The sequence below is a fragment of the Rhea americana genome, unplaced genomic scaffold (genome assembly GCF_003343005.1).
Source record: "Rhea americana isolate MKP2758 unplaced genomic scaffold, rheAme1 scaffold_126, whole genome shotgun sequence".
Taxonomy (NCBI): Eukaryota; Metazoa; Chordata; class Aves; order Rheiformes; family Rheidae; genus Rhea; species Rhea americana.
In genome coordinates, this window is record NW_028185328.1 from 182,660 (window position 1) to 209,629 (window position 26,970).

Sequence of the window (26,970 nt, forward strand, 5' to 3'; positions counted from 1 at the left end):
GACCATCTGTGAAAGTTTAATTTTCCATCTCTAAAACAGATTTAGGGTTGAGCCAGTATCGTCGTCCAAAGACTCTTTGAACTCTGAAGAAGTTTAAGTCCACTTCAAACCTACTGACAGTGTATAAATGTTTTGAACAATAAAGGCAGAGAGATGGGGACAAATAATGTCTGTGTACATGATGTTTCTGAGGTGGATGCATACAGTCTGCCTGCATGATGTTGAAAACATCTTTGGCTTTTTGCCCATGCTTTTCTATTAAACTGCTGTGTCTTCATGGCTTTGAAACTGTCATTGTAGATGAAGACTGTTGTGAAGCAGAGGAAGAGCCTTTATTCCTAGGAAAGTAGTATCTAATAACAAGTGTTAAGGAAATGCTGCAGAATGCTAATGTGTCTACTAACAGACTCAAACAAGAAGACAGAATGTTCTGTACACTACTGTCTTTGTTTCAGATTTTCAATCTCAGAGCACTGCTGACCATGGCTTTATTTAGCAAATGCATGTCCTTCTAGAGAAAATGACAAAACAGAGCCTCCTTGTAGATGTTCATTTCCTTCCCTGGAAGGTAAAAGTAGTGAGTTGTTTTGTTGCAAGTCTGTCCTAACACCACCTCCATCATGTTCGGCCAAGGAAGCCGGTTATCTCTTGCTTAGAACATTGGAGTATTTTTTTTCCCCGCATGCTCCATTTTGATGCTTTCTAAGGCACTTTTATTATTCTGAAATTTCAGTCATCTCCTCCATAGACTTGACCTGACARGTAAGTTGACAGCTGTCAACATAAAACTAGTGTGCAATACCAACAAATTGTGACAGACATACTGAATCACACTAAAGTATCATTTTCTCTTATGATGCTGAGCCCTCACAGTATAAGGAATACTTAGATGAGAGCAGAGCAAGATAAATTGAGTTTTCAGCTGGACTGTCATATTGTGGCAACTGTTCCTTGCCTTTCTTTCCATTCACCAAGATCTTTAGAAGACCATTTCAATGTTAAATTTTGAACCAAGCAGACCATATTTCAAAAGGATACATAAGCGTAGGGATACCTCGTGCTGACAGGTATTTTCGGATGAGCCGCTCAGTACCATACCAGTTGAAACCTTTTGTTGCATACCCAATACGTGGAAGATGCACACTTGCTGAAAGGGAAGGGAGAGTGCACACTATTCAGGACATGATACATTTACAGAAAACAATCTGGATAAGGAGTGTAAGTTACCCATCAAGAACAGAAGAAATATTTTGGAACACAACACACTATTCACCATGGTGACCTTGCTCTTACTTCAYTTCAGGAAAATCAGTACAGAAGATGTGGAAATTGGTCATCATCTTTAGGTGAAATCACACATGTGGGTATAGGATTCACTATTCTGCTGCACAACCACTTACCATTCATTTTCTTAGCTGCTGAATAAATCTTCTTTAGGCCTTTTTCCAAAGCAGGTAGCTTAATGCCAGACAAGTTGTTGGACCGATCCCGATGCTGAGCTACAATCAAGGCCAACTACAGAAAAAAAAGAAAAAAAAGAGCCTATCTACAGTGCTAAGAGACACAGTGATAGCTACTAAAAATTGTATTATGCAAGTATTAAGTAAGTTACAAAATCTCTCCTCTTCTCTAATGTTGAAACACAACTTAGTCACATTCACTATTCAGTGTCACTATTATTGGAAAGAAGACATAATGTTCATTTCACAAAGCTTCAGAAACATCTGGGCAAAGTAACACACACACACACACACACACACAAAAAAAAAACTTTCTCATTCTCACCAAATCTTGTCCTTTCTTCCTGGATTTTTTGTCATCAATGGGGAATAACAGAGTTCCTCCTAACTCCAGGTCTGTTCAGAAAACAAGAACAGAACAAAAAATAAGCCCTGAAGAGTTAAGAGTGAATCAGCATAGCGGTGATTTCACTCTCATGTTCTGTATTCCTTGGCTATCATTATTCCCTCAGGATTATTTCAGTGGAGTCAACCAGTCATTTTCTCTGCTCAGGGAAAAAAGATAGACATAGACACCCTCATCTCCTTGTGTTCCCATCCCTCTTCCCTCCCCTACCCCTCGCACAAACAGTCCAAGGCCACAAATGGAAATAGATATTGAAACAAGTTTTTTTTTTTTTTTAAAAAAAAAGAAACACTCCACCAAGAAATTAAGAAAACAACAGATCCATCTACAGATCTACAGCAAGATATGCATGCTTCACTAGCTGTTTAATGTAGCTCAAATCCCTTAAGATGCTCAGGAGAAAAACAGTGTTTGTAGGAACCAAAAGTCCAGTTGGATACTGCTGGAGGTGGCTTTCATCCTTCTTAAAAGGACTTTGACAGAAGATGTAGGGCTCTGTCTTACGTAGTGAAAAAAAATCTTGTAAATAATGGACAAGGTCTTTTTCTTTAATGACTTGCAGAATAGATCAGAATGATCAGCTCCTATGCAGAGTTGTCATACTCAGACAAGCTAAATTAAAGCACCCTCTCTGTATTCTGTATACTTTCAGAGCTAGGGATGCAAATACCTAGAGAAAGAAGAAAAATAATCACTGTTAAGGTATTCAGGTACCTTACCACTGCAACATCAATGGGACTGAAGCTCTTTAAAGTATCTTGGCCTAAGGCATGTTTTAATCTCTTACCTTTCATCTTTCCTGCCATCTCATATATTTTCCTTGGCTGATCAGAACGAGCCTCCAGAGCTGTAAATAAACCGCCCCTTCCCCAGCGGCCAGAGTCATCTAGAGTGAAATGACAAGATAGATTTCCAGAAACTGAAGCTGAAGACCATCACTGCAGGCAAGGCACCTACTCTAGTCAAATGTGATGAATGACTATCAAAAACAGTTATGGGAACCATACATGAACTGAAGTTGAACAGCACTCAAGGGACTGTCCTAGAGGATAAACCTGAGCCACTGAGAAAAACAAACTTGCCACAGTTTTTAGAAAAATGCTGCAGGAAGAATCCCTTCTAACTGTCCAGTGGAGATGTATGTGTGAGCACTAATCATGGAGGATATCATACAAACCTGCCAGTATCGTTGTATTCAGGGAAAGCATGCAGCCATTATGACCCCAGATTGGTGGCCTGTGCTTCACAGAACTAATTTGTAACTTTTGCTTTGTAATTTGGAACCAATTATTTCAGTTGTAATCTGAGGACTTCCACCTTTACTTGACATTTCTACTTTAAACAGGTGTTTTCATGCTGAGCTTAAATTAAGCTAAAAAGATTGCAATGTTCCGCTACAGCCTTGGTCAGAAAGCAGCTCCAGCTCTGACTCAAGAGAAGCTCTGTAGCCTGAATTTCTGCTCCCCAGCTTTAGTGTCTCTGGACAGGCTGGAGAGTTGGGCAGAGAGGAACCTCATGAGGTTCAACAAGGGCAAGTGCAGAGTCCTGCACCTAGGGAGGAATAACCCTAGGCACCAGTACAAGCTGGGGGCTGACCTGCTAGAGAGCAGCTCTGCAGAGAAGGACCTGGGAGTGCTGGTGGATGACAAGTTGACCATGAGCCAGCAATGTGCCCTTGTGGCCAGGAAGGCCAATGGTCTCCTGGGGTGCATTAGGAAGAGTGTTGCCAGCAGGTTGAGGGAGGTGATCCTGCCCCTCTACTCAGCTCTGGTGAGGCCTCGAGTACTGCATCCAGTTCTGGGCTCCCCGGTACAAGAGAGACATGGAGCTACTGCAGAGAGTCCAGCATAGGGCTACAAAGATGATTAGAGGGCTGAAGCATCTGCCCTGTGAAGAATGGCTGCGAAAGCTGGGCCTGTTTAGCCTGGGGGAGAGAAGACTGAGGGGGGATCTTATCAATGTGTGTAAGTACCTGAAGGGAGGGTGTCAAGGGGACAGGGGCAAACTCTTTTCAGTTGTCCCATGTGACAGGACAAGAGGCAATGGGCAGAAATTGAAGCACAGGAAGTTCCGCCTGAACGTGAGGGGGAATTTCTTCACTGTGAGAGTGACAGAGCCCTGGCACAGGTTGCCCAGAGAGGTTGTGGAGTCTCCTTCTCTGGAGATATTCAAGGCCTGCCCAGATGCAACCCCGTCTAACACACTCTAGGTGACCCTGCTGAGCAGGGAGGCTGGACTAGATGATCTCCAGAGGTCCCTTCCAACCTTACTGATTATACRATTCTATGATTCTAACCCCTTGAGTTAAGAGACTAACCTAGAGCCCCTTGCTCAGTGTAAAGAGATAGGCACCACAAGAGGGCAGCTCTGATCTCAGCTTCTGAAAGTGTCCGTCTCACTCTGCTTGCTATATTAGCTGATTTTCAGTATCTCAGTTCAGTGCCTACAGCTTACATGAGATAAGTAGGAGGCCCTCTCAGGAGGCACTGTCCTCATTTGGCCACAGACATATGCAACTTCAAGACACAAATGCACCTTCTGAGAGGCTCCTCTAGAAAATCCCCATGTACCCTCCCTTCCAAGCACTTATGTGGGGTATACATAATGGAGCTGGAGTCTGCGTTGCCTCTCCACCACTCAAAGGCATGTCTCACACAAGCCAAAAGTATTTCACTCTGGGTGGGAATTAGAAGGTACTGAGCTAGAAGGAACAATTCAGTCCCTTTCCCCACCCACCAATGTTCCTGTTGTTTCAAGTCCCACCTAGGCAGTGGACAATGATGACGTCCTCCTCTTCTGCTATGGGGTAGGTGACATCTCCCATGACGTACTTGATACAGCTCAGGTCTGGATCTCTGTAATCTAAATCCACATTTAGCCCAGCATCACCCTCCTCAAGCTCTTCCTCAGAGTCACTCTCCTCTGAAGGGAGACAAGTAGATGTGTAATGATTTGCCTCCCACCAGGCCATCCTGAAACAAAATAGAAAATGAGATTCAATGAAAACGAAAGGTGGGGGGACACGCACCTTGGGTTTCAAATCATTGCAGTAAAACAAAGGAGATGGAGTCTTGAGTTACAAAACTCAAACTCTAGATTCAGACGTGCATTCTGTCTGCCTTCCTCCCCTATTTTAGACAGGGTGGAAGAGACTACCCCAGTTATTATCTGTTATTAACAGCATATGCCAGTGTGATAAGCTGACTGAAGAAACAGAAAGTAAGTATATGACCAGGGGAAGGAGTTATTTAGAGAAGTAACAAAGAAGAACTAGGAAGCAAGGAGAATGAAGAGAGTCAGAGATGTCAGACCAACACATAAGGGACAACAGTTTCAGGTAAAGCTTCTCCTAAAAGTTGGATGTAGCTTCAGATATAGGGTTCTTGTTCATGCCAATCTCTATGAATTAAATTAGATGTGAAGGCAGGCCCCTCACTACAGACTCAAGCCATTTTTCCCACTTCACATCTCTACATTCTGCAGTTCAAGCACACACTCAGAAACACAGCCTGCAGCCATTCTGTCACCCTCTCCTCTCCTCCTTCCCAGACCCATCTACCTAAGTGGATAGAGGGTATGACTTGTTGTAGTCAATAAGACACACATTTCCAGAGCACAGTGTTAACAGACATCAGTGRATAAGTAGCAGATACAATACAAACCATACTTTTTCTTGTATTCTGCTTCTGCTTTTGCCTTCCTCTTTTCCTCCATGAGCCTTGCTCTCTTTACTGCTGCTTCTTGGCGCTTCTTTCTCCTAGCCTCCAGCTCCTCTGTGCTCAGCAAGTGCTTTCTCCTGGATGACTGTTCACGGAGTCCTGTGAGAAGGACCTGGAGAAAGAAAGAAGTATCACAGAAACAAACTGCTCATCTCAAACTCTTGTCTGGTGCCCATCTTACCAACACTCCACATATCTTTCCCATTTGTCTACTTGCCCAAGGTATTTGTCATCAGATCCCAACTGTTACATAATAGTTACTTTCGTGACCCAAGTTTACAATACTGCCCTGAACATTAAACATCTAATCTGTAATCAGAACTGTTGGATCATTCAGCCCTTAGATTCAAGAGCCAACCTCATGACATCTGTATCCACATCTTTTAACATCTTTTGCAAGTTGTGTGCAAACTGGGAAAACTGTTAGCCTCATTTTCCACAGGCAATTAAGAGCATCATATGCCTAGTCATGTCTTTTGTCTTACATTTGCTTTGTTCCGGAGAGCTCTCCCTTCCTTGTGGGTCTCTTCAATCAAGGCTTTCTGAAGATCCAAAAGCTGATCAAATGCCTTTTTGTCTTCTCTGCTGACTTCCTTTGAGTAATCTTTACCTTCATACAGATACATGTGATCTTTAAAAAATAATTTAAAAGTGTAAATAGAAACTGAAAACTGCTAAAACCTAAAATACATAGTGAGATCAAACAAAAAACAAAAAGGCTTATTTGTGACACTGCTGTACCCTCTATAAAAAGGACATGTTTACACTCATGGTGTTTTGCATGCCTGGTGTCAGCATCCTGTTGAGACAACAGAATCAAGATTTGTCTCATCATATAAAATCTTTTCCTTTAAGGCATTTATATTGGCAAGAACCTTTTGCCTACTTCAGTCAATTAACTGTTTTAAGTTGTGGCTCTATCACCATTCTCTTTGGTAACTTCACCTCTGACAGTGGTTAATCCGTTTAGCTTTGGTATCCATTTCCAGGGTTACTCTTGTAAATGGATAGCACACCTTTTCTTTTGAGCTCCCAAACAAAATAAAAGAACAGAACTCTGAAATATACTGTTACTGCTCATCAGGTCAACCATTTTCCCAACAGCTATTACACAGCATGGTACCACTGCTCCTCTTTAAGTTATCATAAGAAAATATCACTTTCTGCTAACTGCTAGCAAAGAATTACTTGTTGCTGGCAGGATACGCAATATCTGTCCTGCAGGGACATATTTCTGCTTCAGTCACAGATCTATATTTATGTTCCATCATGTATGCACGATAGAGATTCAGCCTTTCTCATCATTACACTGGAAAGGGGAAAATATCCCCTTAGAATTTATTCTCATATAATACAAGGTTACAAAGACTTTACCATAATTGTGCAATATTTGGATTGGAAGGTAGAGTATTCAAGATAGAGTAGAGCTGTTGTAGTTGTTTAGACACCATGACTCTGCACTTCTTACCTCACATACTGGAATTCTTTAAGATCACTTTAACTGGTAATTTTCATGGCCAATAATCTTTTGTTTGGAGACAAATACAGAACACCTGCTACATAGTCTTTCCCTAAGACACTGCTGTATCTCTAAAATTGTAGTTCCATCTTAACAGTTCTCTGTGGGTATAACAGCAGTTGCAGATTGACTCTTTCCCTTTGTCTCATGAATTTCATCTGAAGACTCAAGATACTTGATACACATTAAAGAATTCTGTCTCCCAGACACCTTGTGAGGAAAATATTGTTACCATTATTTTACAGGTAGGCAAAGAAGGAAACAAGAAGAAAAAGAACAATAAAGGCTTATAATTAAACTTCTAAATAGGCCACAAATAAGATCTGATTCACTTGCTTAATTACAAGTCCACTTTACTTCTTATTGCCTGAAAAATGCCACCCCTGTCTGGAAAGCCTTCTCTACTGGCATCCAAGTGTTAGGCATTTCATTAGATATTTAGATTCTTAACTTACTTTCTCTGTCCTCCTCTTCACTTTCATCTTCGTGTGGCAGTACAACATCCATTACCCACATCCCTCCTTTTGTTTCTCCAAGGATGTTTTCTAGCTCCACATCCTGGATAGTACTCCCCTCAGATGAGAGCAATTTATCCAAGCCAAATTTCAGGATTTCACTCAGCTTTAACAAAGAGAGGGGAAAGTTCAATATTAACATCTCTTAATTCAATCACAGTTTCTTGAGCTTCTCAAGCATAAATGCAAAGGATGTGCAAGTGAAGCAATCTAATCCTTAACATTACCTGTCAAAACACTTATTGCTTCACAAACTTAGTTCTCCCAACATTTGATGTGATGGACCCCTATGACAAATCWCCCTCAGCAATACTCATCTAGACCTAAATGGTCATACTTCTCCATTAATTGTATGACCTGGTAGCATTGTATTAACTGCATTCAAACAGTTTTCTTCATAGCCAGAAATGCCAGGCTTCCTTTCTCCCCCTACTTCTTTAAAACAAAAGCTTAAATCCCACAAAAAACTCATTCAGAGAAAAAATATCAGTGTGGAATTTCCTATAGGCTCAACTCCACTTCTCCCATAGAAATCACAATTGTGGAGACGTACGCCGGCAGGGGAAAGGGGGAAAGGATATACAATTTCCAACCCTCCCCTAGGTTAAGCTGCACACAGGGTGTATATTCCTCTATATTTCACTTTGCTTGAGGTTTGCAACCCCAAACGCTTTCCACAAACCTCAGCTTTCAGGCCAGAACTACATATTATGCCGTTTCCGGCAAAATTATATTTACTAAGAGGACAACAATAAAGTTGGTCGAGTTTCAGACTGGCAAYTGAAAGCTGACAAAACACCTACTGTCAGCTGTGTTTGCAATGGAAAAGCAAGAGAGACAGATAAGTTCCTAGAAAACAATGAGTCAGCTTCCATTTTAGACCTGTCATAATTAAAAATACACAAATAAAACAACGTGAAGTTCTGCTTTCCCCTCTTCTCTCAGAAAATACATCCTTTTTCAACAATGGATAAACCTCAACACTGTAACACTTGTCTTCAAATTTCGGACATTGTCTGGACTGGGGATGTCATTTTGGTTCTTAAGATATATACTACAAGCTATCATGTCCATAATATACATCTACCCCCCAAACAAGTGTTTGAATAGGTTCAAGTCAGACACGTAGGTGGGACTTTTCTAAAGACATTATTGGAGTCAAACTGAGGGAACAGCTATATTTTACCTGTAACTCTCCTGCTCCCTGAGGCTTTGGTGCTCCCAGAGCAAACTGACCTCCTTCTACAATGGCATTTGTCAGCCGGAGCTTGGAAGCAGCTCTTCGGTAGATTATTTCTTCAATTGTATCTCGCCCAATCAAGCGGATAATTTTTACAGGCCTTGCAAATTTTAAGAAAGTTGTTGTTATTTTCATTTTTTGAAGTGCCTTAAAACCGTTTCCTTGCATGGGGCACTAACCATCATCCAATCCTTTGGTATGGACAAAGGCAAAAGCAAAATCAGGAAAGATAAACAGCAGAAATATAATGCCTAGGCAACTATCCCTTGACACAAGGAGAAATGTTCACTGTAAGTATGCAGCAAATCTCCAGATTCCCTCTCCTCCTCCACATCTACAAAGCCCCCACCTTGGACACATGAGAAGAACTGCATGAAGTTGCAAGAGAAAACAAGGATATAAAACCCTCTCTGTTCTCCCCCTTTGGCCATCAGTCTATTGTCCTTAAACCTTCCACTGCCTATGGAAAGGGAAAGCAATACTGAGACCAAGAGGGTTAGCAACCAAACCAGAAATAGCAGTATTTCTCACTTGTGCTGACCAATCCGGTGAGCTCTTGCTATTGCTTGCAAGTCATTTTGTGGGTTAAAATCACTATCAGTAAAAATAACTGTATCCGCTGCTGTCAGGTTCATGCCAACTCCACCTAAGAAGAAGAAGGTCACAAAATATATTGCCAGCAGAAAACAAAGGAGCAGCTACAGAATTTATACCATGCAAGGTTCTGTCTAATCTGATCAACTACATCAGATTCAATCCACTKCTGAACCCCAAATCTGAGTCTCACAAGGATCTAAAGTGGTATATAAAATTTTCGTATCTGTACCCCTCTGTTTCCAGCTTTCTGTAACAGTCCAAAACTGAGCTGTATTGGCACTGTACTAAAGAAAATTCAGGATGCAGGAAAAAACAATGCAAAGGGGACTGTTTGTCAAAACTGATGAACACAGACATACTCTTCAGCTGGTGATTAGACTAATATAGCAAGGGCTGATTTACTGAGGCTACGAGGCCTGCCAAAGTCATGAATTGGCTGCAGCACAGAAGCAACTAATAGATACCACTACTGGAAGAGTAGAAAACATCAAGCTTAACTGTACAAGTTCCAAAGCCTAGGTATTTTTACTACTTAAAATTTTTGTGATTAGAGAGTCTGGGTTCTCATGAAAAGAAAGGAAAAAAAAACATGGTKTTTTTTTTTTTAATATACACCTTTGTGACTACATAGTGTGGTTAAAGAGGGGGAGCTTGTTGCGTTGCCTTTCTTCCAGCTCATGCCAAGCATTTCTCACAAAAATCACAACATCTCTGCAAGCGGAGACAGTCATACACTTGAAAATCAATACCCGTAACAGAACAGGCATAGGGCTATTGCTATTACACCCATTCCCAGCTGGATACAAGACGTCTTGACCAAGCTGGCAATATCCAGTAGAGAGCAACTCTGATTCTGGAYAGTGTGGGCAGAGAGAGTTCAGGCACTGTGGCAAGGGACACACTTATTCCTACCATTTAGTATTAGGCAATTCTCTTCACTCCCCCAACATGCTCCCCTTAATGCACTGCAGTATCATTGAAGACAGTCTCCTCCAAGAAAGTCTGACCAGAAGCCCAAAGGAAAAAGAACTAGTTCAAGTTTGATGCTTGAGATTAAGCAGTGCGGGTCCTCCCTCTAGAGAAAAGCATAAGCCTGGCCCTGTGTTTGTTTCAGTAAAAAGATGAGGAGGTTTGCAGCTGTAGAGGACACAGATCCTGCCTGAAGAGCTAAGAGGGGAAGAAGCACAGGCAGCAGTCCCATGGTGTTCTCTGCAGTTTCAGGACAGTAAAAGGCTCTCAGCTGAGTTTGTTTGCCAGCTAGAGAGCATGTCTGTGTTCAGTAAACTCAAGAAGCAATCCTACAAGCTTACTTAAAGGGACACAGTTCCTACCTAAAATCTGGTGCTTGCAGAAATGAAATGCTGGTGAGATTTTTTTAAGCTCAACCTGGCACAGGGACAGGCATTACAGGGCTTGGAATAAAAAAAAAAGTAACTCAAGCAGTTGAAATACGAAGAGTATCTTGGCATCAGCTGCTGAAAGGAAAGCACAGAAACCAGATGTTTTAGCTGAGAGACCCAAGTTCAGGATGTGCCCTATTTCCCTCTAAAATCCTGTATGTGTGGGAACAGGGTCTGCAGGATTCAGAATRCCCTGAAATCTTGCCAGCAACTGCAAGGACACAGGCTGTAGAAGCAGGATAGAGGTTGTTTATCTGTCCTTTTCTTGACTTACCTGCTCTGGTGCTCAGCAGGAAGATAAAGATGGGCTGTTGACCGAAGTTCTTTATGGCAAGGTGTCTCTCTTCACCCCTAACAGAACCATCCAGACGCTYGTAGCTGTAGCCTTTCCGAACAAGCAACATGTATGTTTTTGAAATTCTGTCTATGCTCTCACCGCTCTTACCTCATTCTCCATAGACTCTCTCCTGAATCTTTTTATGCCAAATCCTTCTGCCTTGATTCTCATTTTGCTCTCAACTCCTCCCTCCTTTCCCAATTAAACCTGAAGCCATGACCCACACTTCCAGATTCACTGTTGGCAAAGGGTAATTTAGCTGAGTCTGAAGAGAAGACTTGCAGCTTTTAATTTATTGCTTGGAAATAAAATGGGAAAATTCAGAGCCAAAGTAAAAGAATGTTAGCACAAAGTTCCGTTTCAGACTATATGGTGTTGGCTGTTGGCCTCACAAAACAGGCCAACCATTGGGTCTTCCTCATGTAAACTCCCACTGCCTTCACTGTGTGCTTTCCTGTGAGCAAGCAATAGGGAATATGGTCTTGCYTTTGGATTTACTCTGCATTAGCTGTCCAAAACTTTAAACACCAAACAAAAGCCTCTTTCATGGGAATCCTAAGTAGGCTTCAAGCCATGTGGATTGAAACAAAAGAAAATGTCCCAAGAACACTTCAGTAACCTTGCCAAAAATGGTCTGATCCAATCTGCCCTTGTAAACATACATGTTAGGCACCCAATGCCAGAACTGTTTTAATAAAAGAAATCATTTCCTGGTATGAATGTGGGCCAATATACATGCCATACTGGACGGTCTTAATCTGGAGCAAGCCTACTGCCTTCACTGAAATTACTTCAATTAATGCTTGCTGAAAGAATATGAGAAAGTGTCGCTGTAGCACAAGATTCTTCTCGGCTARCACAAGTGTTTAGATACACACTACACTGACACATCTGGTCAGTGGAAACCATCTCAGGGCATCCAGATAACCTGATGTAACTTTTCTGAAACCAACAGGGCTCTTTGCTCATGGACACGAAACTTGAATATACTCTTATGACCACTGACCCCACACTTAAAAATAGCTTCAACTTTGGTTCCTTGAAAAAATGGGCCTTAACAGATGACAGGGTAGTGATATTTCATTTTAGATATGTGTTTGATTATATACCTGAGTTGTGAGGTTTTTTAAGAACAACACTGAAGTGCAAGCCCATTTCAGGCAGATGGTAGCACAGCAAAGAGCTGAACCCAGTACCCTCGAACTCATAACTCCACATCTCAACTGCAACAATACAATTTCTTACTACTAAGAAGCAACAGTCCCCATCATAGTCCCATCTCCATCCTGGGCAGATCAGCCAAAGACCGAGGAAAAGCATATGGTGGAGATCGTTAGGGTAAGCCCTATGGTGCCAAAGTGTGCAGAGTGTACCTCTATAGTCCATGTAGTCTTGCAGGATATCAAGCAGTTGAGTCATTTGAGAAAAGAGTAAGACACGATGGCCACTAGAAGAAGAAAGTGAGATTTCAACATACAGTGCTAGCATTTCACAGAGCAGTAGAAGGGTTATAACAGCTCAACAAGGTGGTGTTACATAGCAAGACCTCACCACCTCTGCACTCTGAATCTCACACAGTCATGGCACATTCCCTCACTGCACACTGAGCCCCACATCCAGATGCAATCAGTCAGCCTCATCTGCCATCGCCAGTTGTCATATCTGGAGTGTAGGGTCATGAAGAGCTGACAAGGCTGTGGCACAGCACTACTGCTGGCTGGGTACTCCCTAATGAGGATCCAGTGGATCCTATTTAAAAAACACACTCCTCAGCTCCAACTTAGCACCACAAGGTCTCCCTCTTCACATAACCTGATGTATCGAACTGTCCTCAAATCACACAGCACAAAGTGTCTTAGCTGTTGGGAAAATGTAATTTAAGCATCTCTGGGACAGTAGGGCATTTCCTTCTCAAGCAAATGAATCTACAAGATCCTATACCATTGCAGGCAGAGCTCAAGTGAGAAATCAGCTCTCCTCCATTCCAGCCTCTGCTATAAGTCTCAGAGTGCTGTTTAAACATGGCTTCCCTGTTCAGCAAAATACAAGTATTTTGAAGTCTAGAAACTGCAGAGGGCTGCTCATGTGGCAGAAATATGCAAGCGTAAGAGGCAACCACTCATGGTGCTGTACAGCAGGAAGAAAAAGCCCTCTGGCCACGTTAGACTGTCACAAAGTCTACAGAAGCTCTGCCCTTTGGAAGACACATAGAAACAGCAGCTCAGTTAAGAGAGAGGGTAGAATTTGTATCATGCAGGAGGCATTGGTGTACAGAGGGCATAGGAATGCAAACTGTTGTTTGATTTGCCTTGCATCAGAGCTGGAGGGAAATATCTAAGTCCTTGGGTTCCATGTTCCGAAGTCACCAAAGCTCAAAATCATGATCAGAGTTCTGAATGCCATTTGCAAGGTTTAGGTTACTTGTGTTTCAGGGTTAAGCTTATTCTTGTTTTTTGCACCAGTCAAGTTTCTTTTTCACATTCACCTTGTGTTCTGCCTCCTGGGCTCAGATAGGCATGGCAGCACAAATGAACCAAACTGATGCACTGGAGGCTACCCACAGGAAACACATGATCAAACCAGATGTACTGAACACCATGCCACGTGTTTATTCCCCCACGCTCCCAGCATAAATTTAGCAAATAAAAACATGTGAATTAGCTAAGTGGTTCAAGAAATGTTTAAAGGGAAGCTCCAAAATCTTTGATGTTCCTCTACTATCTCTAATAAAGGCCCTAATACTGAAATGACTTCTTTAGGATAGTCAATAACATGCATTTATTAGGGCAGTGTTTGTACTGTGGTGAATACCTGCAGAAGTTATGGTTACACAAGGTAGCTCCTCTTCCTCATTTACCTTTAGTCCCTACACCAATCCCACACAGCATTCCTCACGCCCATATAACATACCCAGCATACAAGAATGAAAGGAGTTTATCCAATAAGTACAGCTTTCCGCTAGCTTCAACAATATGGTCTCCAATCTCAAAGGGCTCTGGCTCAACACCTGGAACAAAAATGATTTTCAGAAGCAGCCCTAATACTATACAAGTAAGAACTTCATGGTCAACCTCAGTGTGTCTGCGCTGCCAACTATTGCCAGACAGATTCTCAGCACACCCAGGATGCTTGCCTGAAAAGCGATGGTCCTTCTCTCTCTCTCTAAAGGACTCTTCAGTATTTCACAAAGCACTGTGATTTCATCGTTCAGGTGTGAGAAAATGTACTGACATGAAAGCAACTGGAGGGCTAAAGGAAGAAACTCCAGCTTCACAGAGCCCTCCACTTTATTCCTCATCATTAGTGAACTGYCATATGTTGGAACTGGTCACAAACTCAGAGCAAGTTCTGATTCAAGTATAACATTATTTTTTACTTGCTTCTTCTAAGCATTACACTGTCAAGAATTTGTAGAAAACTGCTAGGTGAGTCTAGAAACTTATTTATTCCTATTTCAAAAAAGAGAAGAGAGTTTTCTTACCATTGAAAAGGTATGGGTGGGCAACACATTTCCGAAGCTGAACTAAGACATTCTGAAGTGTAACTTTGCTTCCTGTTTCACTTTCAAATGCATCTGGAACACAGATTAGCATGGAAAAAGAACTGAGCAGGAAAGCCCACACTCCACAGTGGGTGTGACTGGGAATGTCTGTGCTTTAACACTGATGTGGAGTATCTGTATAGGATATAACTTGCCTTTGGATTTGCAGTCCAAATCCTAACACATCCATTTTCATGGACCAAACAGATTTTCCCACTTTTTTTGCAATGAGTGTTTAGAAATAAGACCCTGATGAAAACTACTCTGCCTTGTCAAACACTTAGTTTCTGGACACCCTACAAAGTACCACCAGCATTTTTCTAAGAGTGATTTACAGATCTTGCAATCATCAAAAATATTTTGGTGCAGCTCATTTAACTTTTCTAACAAAAAAAAAGTAAAACAGCACAGTCCAGATCTCCAGGGGAATCAGGAAGTTAAGGGACGTATGTGCATGGGGGGGGGGGAAGACGCATACATAGGTTGATGTTAGAAGAATCAAGTTCAATTTGCAAAGCGATATTCACATAGTAATATTGGCTCATTAATGCACCAGACATTAGCATTAACAGAAAAAAGGGTCTCCACTCCCTACAGTTTTACTATCCCTACAAAAAGGTAAGTACTGGCAGACCAAATGATAGGCRTACACAGAAGAGGAAGAATTCCAAGAGAAGCAAATACTTAATCTCTTATACCTYAGGGTGCTTTGTTATAGTTAGTTTGTATGAGTGCCAAGGCATGAGCTATTATAAGAGTCTGTGTCTATATGGTCGGGCATTTTCCTAGGAAGCTCAAACCTAGCAGCAGTAGGTTAAATTTGCTATATGGCATCTGCACTGTTGTCGGAAAATTTTTAGCGATCCACATCTTATAAACTTCTGATACAATCTTTTTGTCTGAATACAAAAACATGAGATAGATGCAGGCTTACCCAGTGGTAAGCATTTTCAATCACAAGCTGGCTCAAAGCAGAATTCTGAAACTGACCCCTCCCTACTCCTACAACAGCTCACTTCTAGATCCACTTGCCTCTAATTTTATCATAAGCTAAAACCACTAATTAAGCAGCCCAAAGCACTGAATTTGGCATGTTCATTCTGTGAATACTCTGCAGGCTGAAGTATCTTCTGCTTCACTATAACTGAGCACGGATTTACAAATGGAGTTCATTTTATTTTAAAATCAACTGATAGGATTCAAAACCCCTTGTTACCTAGATCTTTCATCAAAATGGCCTTGTAGTACTTCCTCTGGAGAGCTGACATTCCATGATACAGAACCACTTCCATCTTCTTTGGGAGCTCTGCAGCCACTTCAGACTTCACTCTTCGAAGTAAAAATGGCTGCAGAAGATTGTGCAATTCTTTGGCTAGACAGAGACATGAAAAAAGAGGAGATTGTTGAATTGAATGTAAGGAATTTGTACAACAACTTCATTACTACCCTTTCCAAATAGAGGTATAAATGAACCTTATACCTCTTAGCAAGATGATTCAAGCCCAATTTTACAAACAGAAAAAACAAAACACAGCTGCAAACCTAGAGTTCTTAAGAGCTACATTAAGACAATTAATCATTACTTTTAATGGCTTGATTTTACAGGTAGTCAGCATTTAGAAAAGCAAATGAAGAGGACACAACATGCCTGCTTCCTAGTCAAGATAACAGTCGGATCTGATTCCAGCGCAACATTGTTTATTACTTGCCTGGCTCACTTTCCTTTTCAACCCCTTGGTAGTACTCAACAAACTCTTCTACTTGCTCCCGAGGAAAGATATCAGGGTCAATAAGGCTGAGTAAGGAGTRCAGTTCCTGAAGGCAGTTCTGGATCGGAGTGCCTGTGAGCAGTAGATTGAAGCCTACTGAGAACTGAAAAAAACAATAGCAAAATAAAATGATCAGGCGAAAGTGTCCAGAATCAAAAGTCATTTAACACACAGTTCCACTCATGCCACTCTTATGTCCATCTTAAAGCTGATAAATGGCACAGAAATAAATGCCTGCAGAATGCTGCAAATATCTGCCCAAACCAGCCAACATAAGGTCTGGAGCAACAGTCCAGGAATTTTTTAAAGGTATGTAGTTCAATGTTGCTGGTGCCAGCTCAAATCTTACGTCTACATTTCACTGGCATGACAAGAGGTATATTCTATCCTAAGACGTTCACAGCATGAGGGAAGCTGAAACAATTCTACTAGCTTCAATAAGTGTAGATGACTCCATTAAACAAGACAATGGAAATAGTTCAACTCAAGCTCCCGTGAACCATGCCAGTGTTCCTTTCACCTGCACAGATTTGTAGATCCTCTCTTATTTTGGAACTTTTTGTCTGGGGTCAGTCAGACTTCTGACATTTCAGTCACACAGCTGTGGTTCAGTGCTATGTCTGCCTTCTTTACACATTTCATTCTCCCAAATTGCTCCAACTTGTCAAGCACAAACATAAGCCAGAATAAGAGAGAATCTCCAAGTACTGTCCTCCACCTCCACACAAAGTGAACATGATAGGCTTTGATCTATCTGCCACTAAATATGGGAATCTGTTCACCAAATCTGATGGAAACTGGCTATGGCCCAGAGCTTAAAAAAAATACACAGAAGGACAAATACTGAATCCTCACTCTATATTGAAGAGAGAAAATTCTCTAGACATTAAAAGACAGCTGAGTTCTTTTACCTCAGAAAGCGTCCTGTGAAGCAGAGAGCTCTGATTTTTCAGTCTATGGGCTTCATCTACAACCAAGGCAGCCCACTTAAAACTGTGAACAAACACAAAACAGCATTTTAAGTTAGGTGCAGACAATTCATTCTTGTCAGTATGCAAAGAGTGAAATACGCCATGACTCTGCCTGGCTGAACTCAAGATGGCCCCACACCATGGCGTGTATGTTTCCACAAGAGGAAAAGAAAAGTTCACATTAGCCATTGAGAGACAATACTGTTTCTCAACTGTAGCCTAGATTTTTTTTGTTTATTTTTGAAATCAAAACTAAGTAAATTCACTTTATTTTGTTACTTTTTTCTCCCTTCTTATTGCTATGGTGAAAATGATGTAAGCACACAGGTCAGTCAAACATCCAAGAAGGACTATCTTTTGGAGAAAGAGCTAYGAAAGTAGGCCTTGCACTTGTGCAAAACCTTGAGGTTGTAATGCAGAGACACGAGTCTTTTGCAACTCACCCAAGATAGAAGTTTTGACTTGTTCTGGGTTTGATACAGCCATATCCAGGTGTCTCATCATGTATGCTACAAAATCACTGCTGACCTGGCAGATCCACTAGGCTTAATACAAATCCTAGATCTCTTCAGCTTTCACTGTGGGTGTGCACTTATCGCTAGGGTTTCAATTTTCACATGACAGAGTGATTTCCACAGTCAAGCCTGGCTCACAGGTAGGCAGGGGAGGAAAAGCATGACACACTAGTTTCCTTACCCACACACTTCTCTTCTTAGTAGAGCAAAAGAAGTCTGAAATCACAAGGATCTACTTTCTCCCCACAGCTCTTCCTCTTCCCTTGATTCTTGTCTTTGCTATTTAAGAGTGGTTCTCCATTGCCAGAGCAGTCAAATGTCATTATTATTCTACATTGCATTGCAAAAGGGACACTGACAGAAGCTCAGATGCAGAGCAGAGTCTGATCTCTCATGTATTACATGAGAGCAGGGCTCTTCCTCAACTTATTTTTTAGCTCTCTGGTCAGCAGAAAGCAGTGCATCTCCTGCTCTGCTGGTCCTGGCAGACAGCTGTACCCTGCTTTTGAAGCAGTCACAGAAAAGGCAACAGAGTCAACCATTGGAGAATACCTTTTGTACAGCTCTCAAACAAATAGCAGTGGTGATAACACAGACTTTCTAGACTGTTAAGTAGTGAAAGAGGCAGGTTCCAGCATGGAAAATAGGCGCAGGAGAGAGGATAGCTGACACAGAAAACTCGTGAAACTGCTGGTTCTAAATGCCTTTTCCACTCAGCAATGCTGAAAACCTTACCATGTCTCGATTTTGTTACACTGCTTACAGAAGGTGATGGGACATCTGATAATTATGACCCACCTTTAAAGTGCTCTAAGACCCATAGAGGGCAAGGTACAAATGGTTAGCAGCCACCTTTTCCAGAAGGAATAACAGAGAGCGAAAATACTTGAGTGACACGACTTGGAATCACTAAGGTTATGTGCTAGCCTTAGAACTAGGAAATTGCACTGCAGCTGATGTTTCTATGATACCAGGGCTAATTATTTGTTCTCCCTGAGTACTTGCTGTTCAACATACCAGGCCCAAGCTGCAAAACAAACAGAATCATATGTAGCAGCACAGGACATGGTTTGGAGCTTTAAGAACTGCATGTCTGTAGCCATCTTTCACACTGCAGGCTCAAGGCTTGATTTCCACCATGATGTGTTCATCCAGGAAAATCTCCTATTTCCAGCAATGACCAAGAACATGTGCTTTGCAGAAACACAGCAGGGACCCCAGAGCCAGCCTGACCTGTGGTTTCAGTGGCTGCTACTGGATTTCCATTCCTACAAAGATCCTGAATCATTCATGAGATGCAACTGCCCTGAGCATTTGTCACATTATTCCTATTACAAGGTACTGACAGTATTACTGAAAGACATGAAAATTCCTCCCCATTTCAAGCACAGGCTTCTGGAAAATCCTGCATGATCATGACAGTACTTCCTACAGGTTAAGTTTCAGCACTATAATCAATCTTGCCAGAAAACACAATGCTCTCTAAGCCCTCCTCAGTTCTAACTGATAGCAAGAGACAATAAATTGCACAATATAGTATTCACATGTGATCATTAAAGTACATGGTAGGTCAAGTTCAGCAAATTTTGCATCTAATACCTCTAATATCTGAAGCTTTTGAAGAACACATCTGTCTCCTGTATTGATATTTAATGTACTGCTACAAGCCATTATGTATCACTTTATTCTGAGTTAACTGGCTTGGAAACTGTCCTTGGGGTGAAGTTCACTGACATTAAAGATTCTTCACTGAAAGATGATAAAGGCAAAGCTTTAATCACCAGCAAAGAGCATCCATTAAGTATGGGATCTCATGCACATACAAATGTACACTTAGGAAACTGATGACAGACTATAGAATTAATTTGAAAAAAAATTAAAACCAGACTCACCATTTTAGAAATCCTGCATCTTTGAGGCAAATCTATAATGAAAGAAAATGAATCACAACTTATGACTTAGTTTATGCATCAGTTAAGAAACACAGGATCTTTCTATCTACTGCAAGCTATGATGAGATGGAGCAGAGTGGAATGAAGCATAATCTAAAGAAAGTAACATGATAGCAATTGTAATCACACACTGTTGTGATCCTACATTTTAACTTTTCTCTGGCAAAGCACCAGTAGTAAAAGCTCAGAGAAACAATATTAGAGTGATTTAGGAGAAATGTACAGACACTAAAGTCTCTTCACCTCTTTTTCCACATCCTTCCTCTCACACAGTAAGAAACATCATACACCTTCAGCATCATACTCTTATTGATCCAAAGCAAACACAGGCTTCAGTGGATTAACTCGAGCTACTACAATGACTCACTAATAGCCTAAAGTGCACACATTGTTTGCCCAGCTTCAGATTCAAAGAGGAAGAGGAATCAGGTTGCTCAGGAAAAATCCTTAAAAAGCACAGACTTCTACTATCAAAAGCAACAGAGAAAAGAAAAATACTAGCAAAGTAAGTATATCTTGACACAGCTAATCATTTTCTCAGGCTTGCTTCAGTGTGAGCACCTCCACTTATTACATTTAGGATAAGGATTATCACTGCTGCTTGTACCACATAGAAAAAGACATAGGTTCAAAGTGGTCAGCCCAGGTCATACAGATAGCTCCCAGAGGAAGGAGACAGTAAAACGCTTGAAGAGAGGGAAAGCAAAATGACAAAAGGACAGGGAAATCAGAAGGAAAAAATGAACTAGAAGCTGTAAGAGATGCTTTTCATCTAATTTCAAATTGGTGTGTTTGTTAAGAGACTCTTTAAARAAAAATCTACATGCTATACGAAGTAACACATGAATGGGACTGAGTCATATTGAAAAACGAGAGCTTTTTCTGCTCACGTATAAATTAACCATCAGGTCTTCCACAGTTCAAAGGACCAAGGGAGCAACACTATTCCGGTCATTTTTCAGGGAAGTTCTGGTCAGATTGAGCCCAAAGTCYGATCAACTGTAGCAGAAACTGTACCATTTTATAGTCCAGGAATGAGAATTCTGTTTCAGGAGGACATGCTGAAAAGAGCACAACCACAGGAAAGTGCTTTCTAAGTGTTCCTGTGTTGCATGATTGATAGTATCTTAATAAAAATTACACAAGTGTATATATTTCTATTAAATGTTACAGGTCTGTAATGTACTATACACAGACATACACAAACTAAGATAATACATATACTGTTAACAGGCTGGACATGTATCTGTTTTCTTTACTCAAAGTGTAATACAGCTATGTAATAAAGCYAGGGTAAATTGGATTTTAGTGAAAAATATTGCAGGAAGTTAGATGAGATGGTGAGGTGAGTTGCAGGGAAGAAAACCACTCAAGAAGGTCAGATATATGCAGAGAGGAAAAGGCATGAGCTAGCCAGCACAGATGAATGAAAAGAGGGAGGAAAAACTTTGGATTTTTAAAATGGGGAGAGCAGAAGAAACTACAAAGAACACACTTCATGCAATCCTTAACTACCTAAAGACAGCACAATACAACTGAACAAGGAAACAGTTTGCGTTAGATAGCTTCGCTAGCCAAATCCTACAGGTTTTTTTCTTTTTTTCTATCAATAAAAATCTCTGCTTTAATAAACACATTGCTACAAACATATCGTCTTACTAAGCCTAGGAAATTGAGCCCTCCTTTCAAGAGACAGACATCATGTACCTCATAAGTTGTTAAGAGCACGTGGAAATTAGATTGTCCTTTCAAGTTACCCTGCAGTTTGGCTCGTTCCTCCTTGTTGCCTACGTATGTCACAAATGAAAGACCTGGAGCAAACCTGTTGTCACAAGAAATAAAGAGAAAAACCACCAAGCTAAATCTTTCTTAAGTTTAAGACCCTAGACCCCATTATCAAACCTAGTTAGTGTACAGCACAGACACAAGGCTAAATTATTCAAACACTTTACCCTCCTACAAGATCTGGCTGGATGTCAGTTCTTGAATCTAACCTGTTCCTGATCGATTTGTGTCTCAGGCTGCCACTTTGTTTGCTGGTTCTGGTCTGAACAAATCCCATATTTGCTGCTTTCTCCTAGCTCTAATAGTCCAAGACAGGTGACTGCAAAGCAATCTTATGGTACATCTGGTGTTCTGAACTGAAAAAGCTGATGAGAAGTAGGATGTTGAACACATTTTCCCCAGATGATATTAAAAAATTGGTCCAACGTCAGTTAAAATAAATGGTAATAATGTCTGCAGCAAACAGTTCCAAGTCAGGGCCTCAGAAATTTATTTTCATAGACAAGAAGCAGATAAAAACAGTTCAGTGAAAGAAGAGTTGGGATCATAAAATTCTTCCTCATTTAATTCCATCACAGCAATTCACTGCTGATCCGTAGCACTGATTGATGCACTTTCCCCTAGGTATTACAACTGTAAATCTACCCAGATCAGGTATTTTCACTTCAGGGTCTAAACTGGATGACTTCAAGTTTTGAGAGACAGCATCATCCTACAACCACACAGGAAGTCACCTGTTCTAATTCTTAACTTCCTGTCCCTCCTCTTAAAAGGCATGTTTGGGCTCCAGCTTAAAAATATTATAAAAACTCTGTATTGTCAATGTGCCATCAGCACAGTCATTGCACCCCAGTGAAGATGGGTTGCATGCATGGATGTAACAGTATTTTGCATGCCTCTGTTAGCATGCAAAGAAATGCACCATTCAACTTGGGTCTTACTTTTCTTCATACAGAATCCTGGCTGTCTTCAGCAGATGTTGCCTAAGAGAGACTGAGCATGAAGAGTTACAAAACAAAAGAATAAAAAGCATGTAACTAGTGGGGGCATTTGTTCTGAAAGTCTAATACTATAACTTGGATGAATCCACATACACGACAACAAGGAAGAGATTGTGCATTAACTACAAGTGGTGTTTGCATTAATTTGTTGTTTTAGTAGCTTCCCTTTTTACTTTTTTTTTCCTTTTGAAAGGAAGAAAATTGTTGGACTGAGTACATTTGAACAGAATCTTTGTAATTCACTGGGCAAGAATTTGACGATCTGGGCAACTACTGAAACTTACCTCTCCAGTTCTTCCTTCCAGTTGCTCAGAACAGACAGAGGACAAAGTATCAGAAATGACTCTTTGTTCGTTAACTTTTGGGCTAAATAAGTAAGTAGAGAAATAGTCTAGAAGGCAAAGAAAAGACACTTTTTTAGTAGCAAAAAAGTAGTTTCAATCTAATAGCCTGAAACTACATACATTTTCTCCTTCTTGAGCTTTCTAGCTGGTTCCTACAGGTTCTCTAGTACAAAGTGGAACTGAAGAAGATTCCAAATGAGAACCAGCATAAACGATAGAAAAGTTTAGATCCAAAAACAGTGACCTGGACATCTGGAGTCTCTTTTCCAAAGCCCTTTCTCCCACAGTCACAAAAAAGAGGAGCTACCATATATAATTTTTAAAAAATGACTAGTTTGTTATGGAATAAATACCATGAACTAAAGGAAAGCACAGCATTCATTCTCCAACAAAACTGCAGCCCATCTAAAAACTCAACACACACACAMAAAAAATACTTTGATAAATGTTCATTTGTACTCAGCTTTAATCCATGTGCTCAGAAACCATCCTGCTGCAGCTGAGTCAAAATAGTATCATTTTCACTGTTCTGGCTGGGTGTTGTCCCTTTGTCACAGACCTGTAGGCAAGAGTGGGCCTCATGGATAGCACAGCCCTGACAACAGCAGGATGTGCTGGTGTGATTCCACCAGCTGGAAATCACCGGGGGTGTCTATGGCCTGAGGCACCACACTGCAAAACTACGTGGGAATATAGTGATAAGAAATGAGATGACACTGCAGAAATGATCAATTCTGATAGAACTATGTGAGAATATAATGATAAAAAAATAGAATCAAAAATCATAAGGGTACAATGGAACCTGACTGGATAAAAAGATAATTGAGCTTGTGATTGGTTTAAACTGCTGCTTTTGGAGAGAGAACAATGGGAAGGAGCTATAAAAGATTAATGCCATCCTATACAGTGTGGACCCTGCTCGGACAGCTGGACTGACCACAGGCCCCTACCTAGTGAGAATGGGATGCCCGTACTATGATTCCTCTGTGACTGCTGGAGCACAGAATGATCAGAATTCATAAGACAACAACTTAGTTGCAAACCCAAAGGGCGCATAAAGTAATAGGTAGTGCCTGGCTACAGAAAATTAGGCTGAAATTAATCTAAGAGTGAATAATAAATGCTTATTACTTTTGGCTGTGCTACACCTGGAGTCCTTGCTCTTTTACAGTCCCCCTTAAGACAATCACCGTTCAAAAGAATCCGTGGCACAACACCCCACACTTCAACTCCATATAACATGAATTATACATTGAGAAGTCTCCTTAAAATCATCATTTGCTTTTTCACAAAACCCTGAAATCCTTTTGGAGCATTACTCAGGACCCAGCAGGTTTTAAGTAAATAAGGAATGAAAGAAATAAAGAGTTCTCTTTTGAGTAAGGGCTTTAGGATTTATTTGCTTAACTGATCAATCGTTAAGGTGTTGTGTTTTTTTTTTTCATCTTGAAAAAACACTGGCCAAACAAACAAACACGGCAAAGTTGATTTTTCAGAAGGAAAAAACCGCACCTGACAAGTCTTTCCAAGACCCATTTCATCACCCAGGATGCAGCCACGCTGGACTTCATAGCACTGCACCAGCCACTTTACACCTTCTATTTGATAAGGACGAAGCTTAATGCCTGAGAATAAAAGCCATTTGTTACATTTAGCTAGTCATCCTATACACTCTATATATTGTTACACCTTGAAGACAAGCAGAAAGAGGTCTTGCACAGACCAGATCTACCTAACCAACTGTCTTGCAGGAAAATCATACACACTTTCAGCCCAAGATAGTTTCTCCTGCTGGAAAGGACTGATACAATGATATTACAGTGAATTCATTAAATTAAACCGTATTCAGGAACTTGCATACACAAAATGCTCTAAGCCATTTTGCCTGTACAAGGATAATTAAACCACTGCTCTTCATTCCTGTAAGATAGCTAGATTTTCAGCTCAGGCCACTTCTAAAATATGTAAGAGATATGCTTTAGGCTAATGCTTGGAAATGTTTCTAAACAAGATGTTTTTCAGACTTCCCATGCTTATAACRTGTGATACACCACCACAAGTGTAGACTACCACAGCTACCACTACTGCAGAGCAATCCTTATTGTCAGCCGCAATACATCAAACACAAAACAAATCAATTAGAAATTTTCAAGGTCTTTTCTTGCTCTTGGATTTAAGTGCTGTGATTACTGGCAACACTAACATTGCTGCCCCATCACCCTAGCCCTCTCCTACTGTTAAACATAAAACTGAATGAGTAAACAAGGCGAGGACTAACTCACTAGCCCACCAAAAACAGAAGACCTAACTAGCAAATGGGTTGAGGTAAGAGTTCCCCACAGGTAAGGAAAGCATGCAAGGAGGCAGGCGGAATAGCCCAGGCACTCCATTTCAACACCTACCATTCAGGCAGTGGAAAGCACTTTATAACTTACATTAAATTTTATGACCCATTTTGACCTAGCTGAAAGTTGTCTTAATTTATTTGATAAAGAAGCATAGAATGGAAGTTGCTTGAACTAAATTTTCACAGTCAAAATAGAGCCCAGGAAACCAAGATCCAGGCCTAATTCTCTAACTGAAAATACAAAGACCAGGTGTCTGAAACACACAGCAAAGGCTTGCATCAAGTAGGGATGCCTCTGTCTTCTGTAACAGCAATGGCCAACTTTTATAAGCCTGAGAGCCAATTCTATTTCTAGCCAGATGGTCAAGACAGGACTGGTACAATCGTATTTGTGCCATATAACATATATCTGCCACATTGAACCTACCAGATCCAAGCAATACTTCCAGCCAGGGGAGAGGGAGGGAGGAAAGGAGTGTGATGCACCAGGCAGCCTGCTAGCTTGGTGAGCCACTAGGATACCGGTCAGCATTCCTTAATTTGCGGCAAAGAACACATTAAGGAAGCAAATGTAGTCTCCCACCCAGGCTACACTCCCTGAAGAAAAATGACTGCTCTTATCAGACTATATAGATTCTATTTCCAAAATACAAGCAAGGGGTACGGTGTCTGACTTTTTAAGATTGTTTTTGTATTTTCCACCCCCAGAAATAGAAATGCTAAATGTATCCTGAGAAACTGAACATCAAACACTGGAATACTAAAGAAACAAAAWAACTGCATTACTAAAACTGCCTGTCAGTATTACAAGAGTCAACACTAACGATAAATGGACTCATAAGATCTGTGATTAAAGATTTGTCCTTTTTCCCTGATGTTGTTGATTGGGAAGATACAAGTAAAACTCTTATGTTTCAGTACTTAACCAAATCAAAAAAAAAAAAAAACTTCAATCGTTATTACTTAGTCTTTATATTCTCTTTATTTAAATCGCTGAAGTGTGTGGATCGGAGTAACACTAACATACCACCCTCGCTAAGTAACGGGGCCGAAACTGCAGCCGGCAGCCCGGAGGCGCCCGGCACTACAGCCATGGCCCGCTCGCTACACCGAAGAGGCAAACCTCGTTAAAATCAGTGTAATTGCTTCCGCAGCTCCCCGCGAGAGAGCAGCGGCTGCCGGCACTAACGGGCGGCTGGTGCCCAGCAGGGCGGACGGGCCCCCACGCTCCCTCCGCAGCCAGGCCCAGCCGCTTGATTAACGGCGGCAAAGCGGCAGCGCCGAGCGCACCGCACTGACCTGTCAGCCCCCACCGGTATATGTCCTTCTCCTCCACGCCTGGCCCCGCCGCCCGGGCTCCGGACGCATGGCGCAGAGCCTGGTAGAAGCAGGACATCCCAGGCAGCAAGGCAGCGCGACCGTCCCGCTACAGCGCGCACCGGCCGCTAACGCCGTCACGGTCTGCCCCGGCCGCGCGCACAGCGCACGCGCAGTCGCCGAGCGCCGTAACGGCCTCCCGCGCGCGGCGCGCGGCGGCGCCGGCAGCGCGCAG

The 26,970-nt window shown here is 41.4% G+C and overlaps 1 protein-coding gene across 2 annotated transcripts; it reads right to left on the reverse strand.

Moving 5' to 3' along the window:
- On the reverse strand, window positions 1-26,895 carry CHD1L (chromodomain helicase DNA binding protein 1 like). 2 transcript variants are annotated; one of them, XM_085326012.1, is made up of 23 exons: window positions 26,718-26,895; window positions 24,584-24,696; window positions 23,012-23,118; window positions 21,649-21,763; window positions 19,882-19,913; window positions 17,415-17,496; window positions 16,444-16,606; window positions 15,951-16,106; window positions 14,675-14,767; window positions 14,104-14,200; window positions 12,567-12,640; window positions 11,131-11,241; window positions 9,391-9,505; window positions 8,806-8,959; window positions 7,560-7,725; window positions 6,071-6,216; window positions 5,534-5,697; window positions 4,630-4,838; window positions 2,654-2,752; window positions 1,786-1,856; window positions 1,401-1,515; window positions 1,039-1,147; window positions 1-353 (listed from the first exon to the last, which is right to left on the reverse strand). In XM_085326012.1, exons 1-23 carry the CDS (start codon window positions 26,812-26,814, stop codon window positions 275-277), a joined length of 2,667 nt encoding a protein of 888 aa, XP_085182138.1. In that variant the 5' UTR covers window positions 26,815-26,895; the 3' UTR covers window positions 1-274. The 2 variants fall into 2 exon arrangements, with proteins under 2 accessions (XP_085182138.1, XP_085182139.1); XM_085326013.1 differs by lacking the exons at window positions 23,012-23,118; window positions 24,584-24,696; window positions 26,718-26,895 and adding an exon at window positions 21,936-22,659.
- Between the last annotated feature and the right edge of the window lie 75 nt (window positions 26,896-26,970).